Genomic DNA, 16848 nt, shown 5'->3' on the forward strand with positions numbered 1-16848 from the left:
TCATTTGGTATAGCAAAATCAAACACCTTTGGATTGCGATCCCCTAGAATATTAACCACCAAAAACTCCCCGAGGATCTAGCATTACTCATCGCGTCATCCAGCTATGATATAGGTAAATAAGATATTATAGTACACGAACATACAGCCAATAGCGCCCATCTTAAATGACGTTGTAAATACTCCCGAATACGGTTATACGAGGGCGGAAATGAAGTCATCTGAAGGGATTAGGAAGTTAGGATGTTCCCCGACGGGAATGACGGCGAATACTCAGGGCCTTCCGCAGCGACGCAAAGGGCTTTGGAAGCGGTGAGTTGTAGAACGGATCGTTCTTGAAATCCTCGTCGGTGAATTTCTATTGCATAGTCAGCAAGCCATTGCCAACAAAACGCAAACGAACACGCAAGCAAGGGGCGGGGATCTATTACGTACCATTCCGGGGCACCGCATGAAATTCCCAAACTCGTTCATCATATTGGGTCCCTCCTCGTAAACGTAGGTTTGACCCTCGCGGTCAGTGGTGCCAGGGGGGTAGTAGGCAACTCCGTCCAGGGGACGGTGGCTGTCGAGACAGTCGCGGATTTTGTCCGACGGAGTGGCCTTGAGGGCCTCGGCGTTGGACTCCCTGACAGCCTCGACGGGGCTGAGCTTGCTGATGTGGTTTTTCTCGGCGTAGACAGCGTCGTAGGGCCCCTCGTGGTGATAGTGGAAGTCGGCGGCATCGTCGAGGCGATCAATCACGTCCGGATTGACGAGCTGGGAGTTCCGATGATAGCGGGCCGGCTGGCGGGTGGTGCGGTGGCGACGAGGCGGGTTATGCTGATAGTGGGGATAATAGTATGTGGGGTACTCTTTGCGTCGTCGGGACTCTACGGGGTAGTGCTCGAGGTAGCCGGTGAAGTAGACGGACGGCACCGAGGTCGAGCGGGAACGCTGGGGTCTGGACGGCCGCCGCGAGGGAGAGGGAGAGAGGAAGCGGTAGTATGGGTTGCGTCGGTCCATGCTGTTGTCGGTGTCGGTGGAATAGTAATCGGCTGGATCGGACGGATACGCCGTTGTATAAAAGCTGTCCCGCCCGGATGTCATACTGCGACAGACAGACGGTGAACGAGGGAAGACAGGAGGTCGGACGCAGATGCAGAGGATATGTCTGTAGGACTCTAGCTTCTAATAGTCCTGGAGTACTAGTGAACCCTCGCGTAAGGTTGCCGCGAGATGTGGGGCGGATGGATTGGGATATACTAGTACTTCGTGCGTAGGATGGCGTCGGTTGCGACTGGGGCTTTTGGCGGCGGACTGCTTGAAGGGGTTAGGTAGATGTAGAGAGGTGCGGTCGTTGTGAAGAGATAGAATATAAAAAGTCCGATGAAGGCGAGAAAAGTTTAAGTGAACAACCAACTTTTGCCGAGTGACGTGACGACTTGCGTATGAGTATGACGATTCCAATGATTCCACAGGATCCGGGGCTTATCGATAAGGAGGGTCTAGCCCCCTTGCCGGGTCGGTTACATCGGGCATGGAAGGCTCAGGGCGGTCTAGACTGTCTTCTGGATGGTTTTCTCTGGGCTTGCCCTTGAAGTATTTTTTGGGGGGGTAAGTTCTGTTCCTCTGACGCCGAGTCATCCGTGGATGGTACAAGTCCCTGACGCCCTGAAGTAAACTTAGTATGTGGTCCCTGTTGCGTCATGTAGATCTTCATTCAAACAACCTTTTGACATGCACCAACACCACGAGATACTACTACTAGGCCATCTCAACAACTTGATCGGGGATAAGCTTAATTTAGTTTGACTGTGGTGTTCCTACTAAACGTCTAAACGGAATAGCATGAAACGCTTCGGCAACGCTAACAATCAAGTTCATTCTCGCCATGGACCGAATGGGTGTGGACCCAGTGCTTCGGGTTCCCACGGATACCCCCACCGCAATAAACGTCATCCATCCATACCTTGACTTCCACGCTTCCTGTTGATGATCGACTCTCGAAACCAATTCTTGGGGTTGGCTCCTTTTGCACTTTTTTTCGTCCCAACGGTTGAATTTGTGTCTATCCATCTTTTACATTCTTTTTCTCCTCCTTTCCAAATACATATAGCTAATTTAACTCAGGGCCGGCTACGAGACTATTCACATGGAAGTCTCAGATATAGCAAAATGTCAAATTGACTTATCTAAATAAATATCAATGGCTGCACTCAACGATTTCTTGACTATCATTATCGAATCTACCTACCGGGCAGAAATCTAGGAGCACCCCGATGCCTGCCCTTCTGGTTCTAGTAAGTGAGCGACGGCGCGCTGAGCTCGCGCAACTGGGGTTGGGTTGGACTGATATGTTATAATATAGCCGCGCTGGGTAGGTTTCTAGGTAATTATTTTCTGATATATGGGACTACCAAAAGACCAGAATACTAAGTCTGAAGATTAATGCGATGGCAAAACAACCAACACAACCAACGAGGTAACTAGTTAACAGGACAGTCAGTGAACCTCTTCTGCCAATTGAACCCCTGTCTGAACCAACATACCCTTGATCATAACACAATTATGCTACAGGTCTAGTACTTGACATTCAATAAATCCACCAATGATGCTGGTTAGTTCTCATTGATAGGTAGTAATTGATTCATTAGAGCTTCCATCAGTATATTAATTGGATTGAAAGGCATGGCTCGATATTAATGAATGGCCTTCAACGTCTGTTTGACGCAAAAGGTCAATATAAAAGAGAACAGCGAGGGCGGTGGAATAGTGATTACTCAGGCAAAGTAAAAGTGATGTGGGGTGGGGATGGGTGTACACAGGCCACTTGACCTTTCCAAAAGGTCAAGTGACCCTTACCACCCCCCCAAACAACAACAACACGTGACGCCAAGCCCTTTTAATAAGCAGATATTAGGTCGCGCGACCTATAAATACCACTGTATTTCTTTTACCTATTATTTTTCTCTTTACCTTCTACTGCCTCCTATTCGAAATCTACTAAGCAATTATTACGTAGTTCCTAACTAGTATTACTGGTACTATTTCTATAATAAAATATAAGCTTTTAAGCGATAAAAGCAATTGGATATCGCTTATTAGGTATATCGGAACTCACGTTAGATTTAATAGAAGCCATGATAAGGGGGGGGGGGAGGTATTGGTACAGGTATTGGTAAGAGGTTGAAAGAGGTTGAAAGAGGTCGCGCTGGATGAAAGATAAAATTAGGTGGTGCGGTAGTCACGTGACATCAAGACCATTAATAAGCTGTTATTGGACCGCGCGACCTAAATATTATACCCGGCTGACCTGCAACCACAAATATTGTATCCGGCTGACCTGCAACCACAATAACGAGGCGACGCCGTCTGCAACCTCTCCGACATTTATTTCCATGTAAATATACAGAGCCAGTTATTTCCGGTTGCTAAAGGACCAATCGCTTCCCATGTGTGTACGAATAAGTTGCGTTTTACCACCGTAAATGTATAGAATCATAGTGGAAGGCAACTATGGTTCTCATACCATCTAGAGTACTCGCACGTCCTTTTAAATTGCCTCGTTACCCGAATCTGCCGATGTGTCAATTGGGAACCAGGATTGTGTTTGTAGTATGCATGTTGGCCACCTGACCACTGATACCTAACCCAGCGAAAAGGGTGGCTAAACAGCACAAACACAGGCTGCGCCAATACGGGAAATTTTAGCCTTCCATTGATCTAGTGACAAATATCCTCAGGTCCGATGCAGAGTTTCATAGCTTTAGCAACTATAGTTAACCCTGAAATGTGAAAGTTTAAGCACCAATAATAATAAACAGTTTCCTTCGGCAAAGGGTCCGCAGCCCATGCTCAGGACCCTTCACTCGCAGATATAGTTCAGGGATCTCATGACATCTGCGTTTGGCACCACCCTTTGTTCCAGTTTTAAGGCCATCAAGTCTCGCAAAGCAATTGCGCTTTTTAGATGCCATCGCAGGGCGTTGGGGTTTTTCCTTTCTTGTGGATCCAAAATACCGACTCGATGCGGGAAGAGACTCTGTCAAAGCATCATGGCACCGCTTTCCCGGCAGCAAGACAGACCAAGGACGGACTACGAGCGATGGCTTTATGACCAGGATAATAGATACTCTCCACGGAATAATCCTCAATACCACCCGCCTACCTCCGATAATGGCCTGGGTGCACACGATATCCAGGAACCGCTCTCGACCGAGGCTCCCTTATCTAGTATGAGTGGAAATATCCCTCAGAGCAAAGAACGTCTTCACGGCTATTTCCTTACCTCCCCTGGCATGCAATCATCCTCTCCCGGTGTACCTTTCGCCCATACACCTCAACCACCACTTTCAGTGAAGCGCGGGGCGGTATCTGCATATCAATTGTCTTTAATGGCAGTCGCGATTATTGTTCTTATCAGGGCAGCTAAAACTGTTGTTATGAGGGCAAGGAATCGCAAAGCATTGGCAGTAACAGGAGATGTGTGTATTGGAAAGCAATAGCCAAGGGTGATTATGGTCACAGAAAATAAGAGGATGCCTTGTGAATTTCTTGAGCTGAATAAATGCCTTTGGCTGGGATGTACTCTGGGGATAATTCTACTTGGCTTGGTGGTGCCGTCTTATGCCACAATCTTAAGCGATCCACCGAGTAATCGTGAGACATTCAGATCAGCTAAAAAAAAAAAAAGAAAAAAGAAAAAGAAAGAAAGAAAGAAAGAAAGAAAAGAAAAGAAAAGAAACAGGCACTGATAGTGAAGTGTTTCTTCTATTTGGTAAAAAATGGAGTTGCGGGGAATCGAACCCCGGACCTTTCGCATGCGGTTGCATGCTAAGCGAACGTTATACCACTAAACCACAACCCCAGTCGTTGGGATGCCGGGGTCGGCCTGTGCTATATCACTATAATTAAACTAGAGATGGTGCCTCCCTTTGCCCACCACATTATAAGTATCCTCTGCTCCGTATATCTTACTAGTCCTCCTCTATTGTATCTGCTCATCTTAATAGATAATAGTTGTTTATATTAGATTCAATTTTCCCCTACACTTACCAATGTTAACTCCCACCAGAACAGTAGTTGGAGTGGGTCATAGTGACCGTTTACTATATAGATTTCAAGTATATATCTCGCGACCAGCGTCGAGGTTCGAGAAAAACCATCCGCTATAAACCCTACCCTAAACATAAACCAACCCGGGAAGGCACCCTGCAATAGGTAGTTTCGAAACCAATATATTATACAGAACAAGCCCTGCCGAAATGTACGCATTTGAATTCCTCTCGTAAAATGCAGCTTCTGACCGCGAAAACATAGATTAGAATTAATGGAATCAGTAAAAGCATGAAGCAATGAACGCCTCATGGCTTATATGCAACCCCGAAGTACATCTTCGCCTCGTCAAGCAGGACACCAGATGATCCGGCTTTCTCGGCAAATTTACCCACGAACAATCGACGGGCCTCATCTCGAATGGCTGGCTCCCCAAAATTGCGAAACATTGGGCCGGAAACCACCTGCTCAAAAGTCTGCGAGGCATTGGCGGCCGTATATTCGCGAATTTGGAAGGTCTTACTCAGGAAGACCGTTTCCACACGAAGCCCAGCGTTCAGAAGAAGGGTTTTAAGAGAGTCTTCATTTTGCACCCAGCTCTGATCCCACTGAAGTGGCTCCCCCAGAGTCTCGCTAATCCGACTTAAAATACGGCTGGGAACATGAACATCCTTGGCAGCGACATCGGTGATGAGTCGGCCACCCGGCTTCAACAATGTCATCCAATTTTTGATCGCCTGCAGTGGATCCGGGAGTAGAACGAGCGCGGCGGCACAAGTGATGAGGTCAAACCCCTCGTGCCCCGGGGAGAGCAGATCGAGATCGGATAGATCGGTGATGTCGTGTTGAAAGAAGGTGATATTCGAGCCCTTCTGCTGGGCCTTGTGGCGAGCCCTGTTGAGCATCCCCGCACTTATATCGATCCCGACAACGTGTCCTTGAGAGCCAACTTTTTCTTCAGCTGCAAGTGTGACAAGTCCAGTACCACAGGCCAAATCCAAAACACATTCACCATGCTTAGGCTGTGCAACCCGGATGTACTCCTCTGCTAGTAACCCATGGAACGATACATCGTACTGTCCGCTGCGCTCATCGTAGATCGATCCGATCAAATCAGCCTGAGAAGTTGCCACCATAGCTACATCGATGGCTAGTGAAGGGTGGTATAGCAACGGAGAGAAGGATATATGGACAAGGGGATGCGGACGACTGGCGGAGTGATGTACTCCGCCAAGTCCGATTGTCTGTGGAGTTAGTGACCCAGGCACATCGGGGGCAACAAGACTGTATCTGACATGCAGACCACAATCGCACGGATTTCTGTTGTTCAATGCCCAATTAAATATCCGAACCTATTTGAATCTAATTGGGATAGTATTGCCAGCATAGTAATGAGCCTGTCTTGCCGACCACGGTCTCGCCATCCATGAGCCATTTTTGTAATCAACGGCGGGTTGAGCATCTGAAATGCTAATGCGATGTTTGTCTGCTGTTCCTTTCATACTGTTAATATTCCCACCATCACTTCCCATCCTAAAAGTCACGCTTTACCATCAAGGCCAGTCCCATCGAGACACGAAGTCTGGCTATTTGTTTAGGGGGATAGCGTGAAGATCCAAGGTATTGAACGGAGCTATAGAACATAAGTGACAGAGCGCAATAGCTATGAATAAAGGCAATGAGTTGGGTTGCGCCGTACGCAATAGTTCCTAGCGAATAGCGCCACGCAAGCGAAGACCTGCTGAGCTTGTCGGAAGTTCTTTGACTAAGGTCACGAATAGTCAATGCTCAACAATATCAATTAATACTGTAGCGAGCAAGGCTTTGGTTGCTGAACTGTGGTTTTAGCCAGTAGAGGATAAGCTGTGGCGAGGTGATGTGTACACCTATAGGCATAGTGCCATGCACTATTGGCCCTATTTCACCCGCCCCTGCTCGGTAATCAGTTTCCAGACCCTTTTTGGACTAGAGCACCCGCTCCTCTATTGTTCACGCAGTAGGGATCTTGGGAATGGATAAAGGGCGGCAAGGAAAAGACACTGTTTCGCATTGTCCCTTCTCCATCCCAACGGGGATGTCTCGGGGCAGCGGTATGGATCAGGCGATGGTAAAATACTGGAGAAAGGATCGGAGGATATTAGCTCATCCGAGATAAAATGACCGTCCCTTCCGTATGACACGTCTTGGACCCGCGGAATAGTGTTATCCCGTCACTGGGGATACATATGCCCTTAGATAGTCCGAGTCATGCATATTTGAGGGATGAAAATTGAAAGGAAGCATACGCGTGGTGACATACCGGCAACGAAAGCTTGAACAGACCCGTGTATGTAGTAAGTCCAATTTGGTGGTTTCGGATGAATTCTAATCTATGGATTCCCTGTCTTTCGTTGGCCGACGTTAGTGGAAACGTTTTGATGGTCTGCAGTGTACAGTGGAACCAGATCCACACTCAGCTCGTTCAAATGGCACACACGATTCATGGATTAAGCCCGAGAAATGCTCATCTGGCTATTAGACTCGTTATTAGGATGGGCGTTCCGCGTCCAAGCGGTTGGTTCATCCCTGTCGATCGCGGCACGGCGCACAGTAAGGGCTTCAGGGATCGTCCTTGTTCGCTTGGCGATATAGTTTACCCACAGCTAATAGATCCATTCAGATCGCAAACCCGCTGATCGAGGGAACAGTGGGGGCATTTCGATGGAATCTTCAGCCAAACTGCGAAGTCTAGGACATTGTTCTGTTTTTTAACCGAGGAGACCCCGAAGAGCTGAGCTCTCAGCCACAAAAGGTTGGCATCGCCCGCACATCTCGCGCTCTCTTTACTTTTTAACCAGGAAATTTCCCGAGCGGTGCTCCATCTTCACTATCTCCGAAGACTGTGCTACGGTCTTTAGTCATGTCGAGATCGTTACGTCTGCCGACGTTACTCGCGGCTGCATTGCTGGCACTTGATACTTACGCAAGCCCAACGTTAAAACGCAGTACCGCGTATGATTGGGACGAGGTGCGCTTCTTTTACCGTGCCGGCTATTGTCATAATTTTCCCTTACTGATGCCGATCGCTATATCCTTAGATTCCCTCGTCGTCCAGCATCACATGGACGCCCTGCTTTGACCAGTACAGCTGTGCGAGACTGGAAGTACCAATTGATTACAATGATCCTTCAGCGGGTTCGACAGCTCTTGCTTTTATCAAACTTGCTGCAGAGCAGAATCCTGATACGGCGCCGAATCTCGTCATCAACAATGGTTTGTTCTTTTTTACGGCCACGATTCCATCTTCTAGTAAAACTAATCACAGAACTGCAGGCGGACCGGGTCAATCTGGGGTCAGTTTTTTGATGAGGTTTCCATCTCAGTTGCGCGAGGCGTTCGGGGCCCAATATAATCTGGTTTCCTTCGATCCTCGCGGCGTTAACAACAGTGGTCTCGGTGTCGACTGCTTCGCTGGTGACACGACTGCAAGAAAGCAATTCACCAAACAGTTCTATGGTCTAGTTTCCGACGCCTCCGAAAGTGCAAAGAAAACGGGGTACGACGCTTCAAACACCTACGGCCAAGCGTGCAGCAGCGCACTGGCAAAGAACACGGCCGCCAAATACATTAGCACCCCGGCTGTGGCGCAAGATCTTCTGACCTACGCACAAGCGGAAAACAAAGCGCTGGGAGAACCCGAAGAAGAAGCAAAGTTGTGGCTTTATGCCATGAGCTATGGAACAGTGATTGGAACCACATTTGCATCACTCTTTCCCAACAACGTGGGACGATTGATCATGGATGGAGTGTTCGACGATGAGGATTACTACAACGGAAATTGGGAGTCGCACAACTATGACTCTGACAAGGCCGTCGTATCCTTTGCTCACTTTTGCCATGAAGCGGGCCAAGATACTTGCGCGTTTTGGAGTCCTTCTCCGCAGAAGATTATGGACCGTATCGATGGAATGATGGCGGAGCTGAGAGGAAAGTCGCCGATGGTGTATTCGAACCTGGTGCATACACTGATGCTCTCTGTCTACTCCCCACTCATGATGTTCCCAAACCTCGCAAAGAGTCTGGCAATGTTAGAGAAAGGTAACTCAAGCAGCGTTGCTGCTAGCGGCTCGTTTTTATCCTTGGGAAGTGATGCACAGGTGCTTATCCCGTGTATCGATTCCTATGGATTGGCAAGGCTCGATAGCCAGGAAGAATATGACGACTATGCGTCATTACTCATCAGTGGAAGCAAGTATATTGGTCCTGCTATGATCCAACTAAACCCCAGATCGTTGTGCCATAAGATAGACCTTGATCTGCCGACAGGACCGAGTTTTTCAGGTAAGATTCGTGGATTGGGGTCGGGCATACATTGTCCTAATACCTAGATGTATAGGCTCTCTACCCCCCAGCAGTAAAAAGACGGCGTTCCCAATCCTTTTTACTAGCAACTCGATTGATCCGATCACACCTATCAGGGGGTATTTCGCTTCCTTCTAGATGATATTCTATGATACATTCAAGGCTAACTGGACACAGAGCACAAAAGATGGTTCGCGCATTCCCTGGCTCTTCCCTCCTAACACAAGAAAGCGTTGGAGTAAGTCTCCTGATCCGGTTCTAATATGTAAACAAGAGTACAAACTAACACCACATATAGCACACCGCAATTTCAAGTGCATCTAAGTGTTTCATCCAGAAAGCCCAGGCTTACCTTGCTGGTACGGTCCCCTCTGGCGATGTTCAATGTGGCTGGGATCGAATTCCGTTCAAGGATCCCATCTTCATGGCTCCGATGTAAGTACGCGGAATAGGCTGGGTTATTGTCGTGTGCTGGAATAGACTGGGATAGAGAGAATGCAGCAAGACATGCAATGGCTGGCCCATTAAGCAAGTCCCATTTTGTCGGTGGGAGCATGGAAATACATTGTCTCTAGAGATCATTACCAGAAATATACTGCCGGATGTTTAGTGCCAGGCCTGACACAAGGAACATGGTTGTGGCTCCGTAGTGTCGGTCTGTCCCCGCATCCTTCCCTCATCGGGGAAGATCTGATCATATTCTCATGCAGCACAATGCAATATGAACCGTCGAAGCCTGATTATGTCCAGTATGTATGGCTTTGGACTGGCCAGCGTAGTGTTGACTACGGAAGGATTTCTGCAGCTACCCACCCTGGATTGCATATATACCCGAATCAGATAATACACTGTCCTTGTGTTAATATGAGATTAGCGGGGGCATTGGCCTTAAGGAGCTTTTATCGGCTCAGCGGTCTTCATCAAGACGCTACTTATGCAACTAAATCTTAGGTTTTGGTCACAAGCCTCCTCGTCCAATGCTTAGAACGCGCCAGAAGCGGCATTATGTATTTTGGCGTTGCTTGCTGCATGTTACAGCACAGATATAGTGACTGAGGCACCATTGTCCCCGAGAAAGAAAAATTCTACCTGAAAAGACATCCGTCTTGCTTATGTCTACCAGGGTGAACATGGAGCAAGGCTTACTGGAAGAAACTTCTCAAGAATCTGAGAGTTTGTCAGAGAGGGAATATGGCTACGATTCGGAGCGTTCTCCTTTCCCTGAAGGTTTGTATCTATTGATGCTATCTGAGCCTATTCATTAACACATGGTCCTACAGTGCGAGCAGTTGTTCAGGAGAAGGACGACCCAGGCATGCCGGTCAACACTGTCCGGATGTGGTTACTTGGATTTGTTTTCACCATCGTCGGATCTGGAATCAATCAGTTCTTTTCCTTACGATACCCCTCTGTCCACATTGTCTCCCTAGTGGCCGAATTGCTAGCCTACCCATGTGGCATCTTCCTGGCCAAAGTCCTCCCATTGACGACCATCAAGCTAGGCCCATTGGGGGTGTTCTGCCTGAACCCAGACCGCAGCTTCAACATTAAAGAACATGCGGTGATCGTGATCATGAGCAATGTCTCTTTTGGTTACGGTACTGCAGTCTCAACGAATATCATCCAAGCCGCCAGCTCCAAGTTCTACAACTTCGGCCTCTCAGCGGGCTTCTCAGTCCTGGTCGTCCTCAGTTCCCAGCTTCTGGGGTTTGGAGTCGCGGGACTCGCAGCCCCCTGGCTCGTTGAGCCTGCTAGGATTATCTGGCCGCAGGTACTCTCTAACTGCGCATTGCTAGAAACCCTACATTCACGCGCCAATTCTGTCGCCAACGGCTGGAAAATCTCCCGCCTGCGCTTCTTTCTATATGCCACCACAGGCGGCTTCCTCTGGTACTTCTTCCCAGGGCTAATGTTCACCGCGCTGTCGTACTTTACCTGGGTCTGCTGGATTGCACCTCGCAATGTGATTGTGAACCATCTCTTTGGCATGCAGACTGGGCTGGGACTGAGCCCGATCACCTTCGATTGGAGTCAGATCGCATATAACACCAACCCGCTTCTTTCACCTTCCTGGGCGGCGGCAAATGTTTTTGCGGGGTTCGTTATGTTCATCTGGATCGTTGCGCCAGCTATCTACTACACCAACACCTGGTTCACTGCACACCTGCCGATGATGTCCACCGAGGTGTACGACAGAACCGGCCGAGTCTATGACTCGCGTCGGGTCGTCGGCGCAGACAAGTCACTCGACATCGAAGCGTACAAGAACTACTCTCCGCTGTACCTTCCCGCGGCTTTTGCTTTCTCCTACGGACTCGGCTTTGCCGCCCTCACCACCGTGCTCACACACACCGTCATCTGGCACGGGCGTGACGTCTGGGCCGCACTGAAAGGCCAAACCAAGCTTGACATTCACGCGCGGCTCATGCATTCCTACCGCCGAGTCCCCTGGTACTGGTTCGCCGCCATCATCGTGATGATCATGGCCATCAACATCGTCATCGTCGAGGTCTACGACACCAGGCTCCCCGTGTACGGCGTCTTCCTGGCGCTCTTCATCCCGGCCGTCTACACGATCCCATGTGGCATCGTCCAAGGCATTACCAACGTCGACGCCAATCAGCTCAACGTGTTAAGCGAGTTCATCGGCGGCTACATGTTCGAGGGCAAGCCGCTCGCCAACATGCTCTTCAAGATCTTCAGTACCGACGTCATAAATCGGGGCGTCTACTTTGCTATGGATATGAAGCTGGGGCATTATTTGAAGATCCCGCCGCGCACGCTCTTCGTCGCCCAGGGATTGGCCACCATCCTCGGCGCCCTCACCCAAGCCGGCGTCACCATTTGGATGCTCGGGAACATCTCCGATGTCTGCGCTCCGCACCAGTCGGACGGCTTCTCCTGTCCCAACGGGAGGGTCGTCTACTCGTCCTCTGTCGTCTGGGGGCTGATCGGCCCTCGTCGGCTCTATTCCGTCGGGAAGATCTACTCGTCCCTCCTTCATTTCTTCTGGATCGGCGCCGTCGCTCCGGTCGTCACGTACGTCCTGTACAAACGCACGGGACGGAAGATCTGGAAATTCATCAACTGGCCGTTGATTTTCGTCGCAACCTCCAATGTTCCTCCCGGTAGGCTTTCTTCCTTCGTGGTATGCGCGGAATGCGTCGTTGCTAACCAGTAGATGCAAGCAACTGGGATCAACTATTCCAGCTGGGCGATAGTCAACTTCACCTTCAACCATTTTATCAAACGTCGGTTCTTTGCCTGGTGGACGAAGTACAACTACGTCCTCGCCGCCGCTCTCGATACGGGGTTCGCTCTTAGCGGAATTGTCATTTTCTTCTGCATCACCTACCCCGGTGCGGTTTTCCCTGACTGGTGGGGAAACACCGTGTATCTGAACACTGCTGATGCGGAGGGCAAGGCATGGAAGGCGATCCCGGAGGTTGGGTATTTTGGGCCACCAAATGGGACTTGGACTTGATCAGAAATTCTGGCAGGCTATGAGTTTACATAGAGGTAGGAAAATCCGTCCTACGAAAACATCGATGGCGTTTTCAAGATTCCATTCGCGAAAACCCATAGAGAATATTAAATACATTCTGATCCCCCCGAATACCATACGCAGCCAAAGTAAAGAACCGTCTTAAAAAAGCTGAAATGAACCCTGATTAACACATAAACACGGTAAGATAAAGAATAAAACGAGGATCACAAACCCAGGAGCCTCAGTGGCTGTCTGGGAGCAGTCCGTTAAAGCGGGGAGTAGCCTGTCTCCATCCACGAAGTACTAAAAGGTATCACGAAATGTTCACTAACTGCCGTTAGTATCGCCTACTTCAATCTATTGACCACATCCACTTACGGAGATCTCAGCCATTCCAGTATCCTCACCTCCATTGGTGGCGGGCTGCGGAGCGGTTCCATTGGCGGTGGGTGCGTTGCCCTCGGCAGGGGCGTTCTCGTTGCCAGCGAAGTAGTCAACCATTTCGGCATCCAGCTCCTCCACAGTCTTGGGCTTCGAGCGCGTGGAGTTACGGCCTCCGCCCCGACGGGCACGACGGCCACGACGGGCATTAGCCGTCTTGGTAGCCGTAGCGGGCTTCGGCTGGGGCTTGGTTTGGCTGTGACGAAGTGAGATTGTGTATGTATGGAGGACACGAATAAGGGTAACTTACGCGACACGCTCTCCAAGCGGCTTGGGAGCAGGAACTTCGGGGGCATGGGAGGCATCGACAACAACCTCGATCTACCAACGTTAGACGAATCGAGGTTAGACAAATAAGTGCGCCCGGCGGCACTCACCTTCATAGGTCTCCCATCGACAAGGAGGCCGTTCAGATCTTTAGCAGCCTTCGCCGCAGTGTCAGGCTTGCTGAAGACGATGGAAGCGATGCCACGGCTGGTACCGTTTTGGTTGTACGTGAGCATGACACGCTTGACGGGACCTGCAGATTTGGAAAAGTATTCCTAAAGCCAGCATATAGAATTAGTACATTGGCTCTGAAGTTGCGTGACGAAAATGCGAAAACGCCGGCGAGGTCAGAATATCGAGACGCGCGAAAGCCCAAAAAACAACTCCGTAGGAAAGAGCATCAGCGAGCACACAGCGATGGTTAGTGATAAGCAACGAATCTTCGTCGGGGAAGTGACATCATTGAGTCCAAACGTGGAACTACAAACAGCCAAGTCGAGTTTCCTCCGAACAGGGCTGCTATAAACCGTCGTATTGAACGTCATGTCGTATCTCCGTCCCTCGATTCTTCCAGCGAGCTCCCATCTGTTTGACCCTCCAGTACGTGACGCGCCATGAATAATCTCAAGGCTTAAACCAACTGATCCCAACCGAGTGAAAACCACCATCGAAAAGCTAAGGTCCCTTGTGCGGCGTAGGGAATAGTCATTCTCAGACTTCCCAGGGTACCTTGACATGTCCATGAGGACGAAGCCAGACATTCCCTGATCTCAACAGGCTGGAATGAAGGCACTCCTTCATCCTCTGGAGTCGATATCTCCACATTCCAAAACCAGGAGACTGGTCTGTATTTCATTGCAATATCATATGGCTCGTTTGTTGCTGGTCTGCTGATGCGCTCGCTGATGCCCGACACCCGAGATTCGTACTACAGGCGCAGCTAAGCGAAATGATCATAGGAGCTTGCATTCCTAACTAGCTTCCACAGCACGGTCCTCTGCATTACTGATGTGCAGATCTTCGCAAGAGGATCCGGCAAGGCAGGATATGCTGCTGCAGGACAATGACACAACTCAACTTCGGTCGCTTCTCGCATGGCTCCAATGAGGTCATTGCGTGCGACATGCTGCGAAGGAGTACGCTGTCTGTGCAGGAGACCAAAACCACCATTATGGAGGAAAAGCGCGACAGGAATCGAAACGCGTGCGAGTAAATGGCCGATGGCGCCTCCAAGGTCTCGATAAAAATAACACGGCGATGGAAACCCAAGGCGAAGGCCTCTCGATCAACATACCTTGATATTGCCCTCATTCACATCGGAAGGCTGCGTGTTGTTAGTACCAAGCATGAGAGGAAATCGGAGCGTTAGGGATCGTAGATGAGACATACCAAGCCGCTGACCATGATCTTGCTCTCGTGAGAAACAGGATGTCCATTGGGGACGACCTTTCCAGCAGCCTTTGCAGCCTTCGTCGACTTCTTCACTCCTCCAACCGGGACAGGCGCAGTGGTAGCCTTGGATGCGGCTGACCGGCGAGAACGGCGGCGGGCGCCTTGGCGACGGTTGACGAGGATCTCGTCAAGAGACTTGTCCAGCTTTCCCGACATGTTTGTTGTATTGCTGGATGAAAAAGAATTTGACACGGAGATAAGAAGAAATGGGTGTCACGAATGCGAAGTGAGCTGACGGTCGCGTTAGGAAGACAGTCGCAACACGGTAAACAGACGAGCCGATTTGACGGGTAGTCGATGCTCAACGGGGATAACCAGCAGTTGGAATAGTAGATATAAGTTCAAAAAAGAGATGGAGGAAGATTCACGCGGCGCGAGGATGTCCAACGTGAGCGAGAGGATGAAAAGGATGAGAGAGATGGATGGCGGACGGAGGAGGAAGGAGAAGTTGGCTGAGAGGGCTGGCACTAGGCCGGATCGGGAGGCGATGAGTCAGCCCAGCCGTCCGTACATTCAATACGGATACATCGAGAGCCCATGGAAGGACTTGGGTAACTGATATGATATCTTGTGATTGAATCAGAAAATAAATATACTATGCACTGGTAATAGACACCTCTAGGAACAATAACATATCGTGTCAATCAAACCAAAAGGACCAGCCTCCAGAACTACCGCACATGGAACCACAGAACACCAGACTCCCTATATACCACAGTACATTAGGCATCTCTTCGGCGTAATTCCCGTCATCAGCTCTTCAAAGCCTCCAGTCGTCCCCTCATTTGCTCCAGAGTGGCTTCCTGGTCTTCGACCGCTTCGCTGATCCCTTCCTCGGTCTCCTCCAGGGGTTTCTGTTTGACATCCTCCACCTGGGAGAGTTTGCCGTGAAGGATCTCCTGCAAGACCTTATCAACCTCCGCATCGGCTTCCTCCTCCTCGTCTTCCAGAAACTCGTTGTTGGGAATGGCGTCGTCCACCATTTCTTCGATAATGCCCGCTCGGACCAACTCTGTCGACAGCTGCTGCATGGTGGATGTGAGTTCCGGCAGGCGCACTAACGTGTTGACGTCCTTCATGATTCCCGTCGACTTCTTCAGGCTCCCTTGGATCTTCCGCATCGAGAACGCCTCGTTCACTTGCATCTGGACACTCTGGAGTTGTGCCCGGCTGGTGGTCAGACGGGTGTTTTGTCTCCGGATGCGCACAAGCTCTCGCGCAAACGTTTTCGTTTCCATCATGGCCTGTTTCGCCTGTGATGGGTTTCGTTCGGCCCGTCGGGAGGCATTGACGATGTACTGTCGGGTTTTACTCTCGAGATTTTTGAGTTGCATGATATCGCGATCTAGCTGGCGGGTGTTGGCCCGAATGAGCTGATTGCATTTTCTCATCTGCGAGCAACGGCTGGATCAGTATAGATCGATGAGTGTAGGTGATCGGAGCTTACCTGCGCCTGGGGGTCCGGCCCAAAGAAGACCGCCTTGAGGGTCTCCATGATGATCCGCGAGAGGGAAGCAGGGTTCTATGCGAAAGCGGGAGGCACTTGGTTCGGTCTTGGGGCAGTCGAGCGCACGGCGTCGAGTAAGGCTGGGAGAATACCCACCCTGACGATGGGCTCCGGTGGGGTAGGGGATATGCACGCCGTAGAATAGAGATGATCGAATGAGGAGGAAAGAGAACCAGAGGCTATGGTGGAATAATACGTTGGATCAGATGACACCCGGGTGGACTCTGCGCGCAAGGGATTGCATATCCGGGGGTTGTGGTGAGCTGAACTCGAAGCACAAGCCGAACGAGGACAGAATGATGGATGGATGGATGGCG

General features: G+C 50.0%; 7 protein-coding genes and 1 non-coding gene across 8 annotated transcripts; 3 read left to right on the forward strand and 5 right to left on the reverse strand.

Moving 5' to 3' along the window:
- Positions 1-3: 3 nt before the first annotated feature.
- BDV59DRAFT_174191 (uncharacterized protein) lies at positions 4-1330 on the reverse strand. The gene is made up of 2 exons (XM_073689040.1): positions 435-1330; positions 4-357 (listed from the first exon to the last, which is right to left on the reverse strand). The coding sequence occupies exons 1-2, from the start codon at positions 1086-1088 to the stop codon at positions 238-240; spliced, it is 774 nt and encodes a 257-aa protein (XP_073549717.1). The 5' UTR covers positions 1089-1330; the 3' UTR covers positions 4-237.
- A 2509-nt stretch (positions 1331-3839) lies between these two features.
- Positions 3840-4655, forward strand: BDV59DRAFT_174195 (uncharacterized protein). The gene has a single exon (XM_073689041.1). It carries the CDS (start codon positions 3875-3877, stop codon positions 4484-4486), a length of 612 nt encoding a protein of 203 aa, XP_073549718.1. The 5' UTR covers positions 3840-3874; the 3' UTR covers positions 4487-4655.
- A 111-nt stretch (positions 4656-4766) lies between these two features.
- On the reverse strand, positions 4767-4848 carry BDV59DRAFT_t78. The gene has a single exon. It is a non-coding gene; the product is annotated as a tRNA-Ala (tRNA).
- A 314-nt stretch (positions 4849-5162) lies between these two features.
- Positions 5163-6218, reverse strand: BDV59DRAFT_211820 (class I SAM-dependent methyltransferase). Its single transcript, XM_073695884.1, has one exon. The coding sequence runs from the start codon at positions 6170-6172 to the stop codon at positions 5345-5347; it is 828 nt and encodes a 275-aa protein (XP_073549719.1). The 5' UTR covers positions 6173-6218; the 3' UTR covers positions 5163-5344.
- A 1717-nt stretch (positions 6219-7935) lies between these two features.
- On the forward strand, positions 7936-9816 carry BDV59DRAFT_211822 (alpha/beta hydrolase; the record flags this gene model as incomplete). The annotated part of the gene is made up of 6 exons (XM_073695885.1): positions 7936-8043; positions 8114-8288; positions 8349-9356; positions 9412-9496; positions 9555-9615; positions 9676-9816. The coding sequence occupies 6 exons, from the start codon at positions 7936-7938 to the stop codon at positions 9814-9816; spliced, it is 1578 nt and encodes a 525-aa protein (XP_073549720.1).
- A 673-nt stretch (positions 9817-10489) lies between these two features.
- optD (small oligopeptide transporter, OPT family) lies at positions 10490-12861 on the forward strand (the record flags this gene model as incomplete). The annotated part of the gene is made up of 3 exons (XM_073691977.1): positions 10490-10604; positions 10658-12505; positions 12566-12861. 3 exons carry the CDS (start codon positions 10490-10492, stop codon positions 12859-12861), a joined length of 2259 nt encoding a protein of 752 aa, XP_073549721.1.
- A 316-nt stretch (positions 12862-13177) lies between these two features.
- On the reverse strand, positions 13178-15180 carry BDV59DRAFT_200218 (putative RNA annealing protein Yra1; the record flags this gene model as incomplete). Its single annotated transcript, XM_073693528.1, has 6 exons — positions 13178-13195; positions 13243-13501; positions 13556-13626; positions 13683-13847; positions 14867-14896; positions 14962-15180. The coding sequence occupies 6 exons, from the start codon at positions 15178-15180 to the stop codon at positions 13178-13180; spliced, it is 762 nt and encodes a 253-aa protein (XP_073549722.1).
- A 392-nt stretch (positions 15181-15572) lies between these two features.
- On the reverse strand, positions 15573-16833 carry BDV59DRAFT_174203 (ESCRT-III subunit protein VPS24). The gene is made up of 2 exons (XM_073689042.1): positions 16472-16833; positions 15573-16415 (listed from the first exon to the last, which is right to left on the reverse strand). The coding sequence occupies exons 1-2, from the start codon at positions 16517-16519 to the stop codon at positions 15777-15779; spliced, it is 687 nt and encodes a 228-aa protein (XP_073549723.1). The 5' UTR covers positions 16520-16833; the 3' UTR covers positions 15573-15776.
- Positions 16834-16848: the final 15 nt, after the last annotated feature.

Source organism: Aspergillus ambiguus (assembly GCF_047715705.1).
Source record: "Aspergillus ambiguus strain CBS 117.58 unplaced genomic scaffold BDV59scaffold_8, whole genome shotgun sequence".
NCBI lineage: Eukaryota > Fungi > Ascomycota > Eurotiomycetes > Eurotiales > Aspergillaceae > Aspergillus > Aspergillus ambiguus.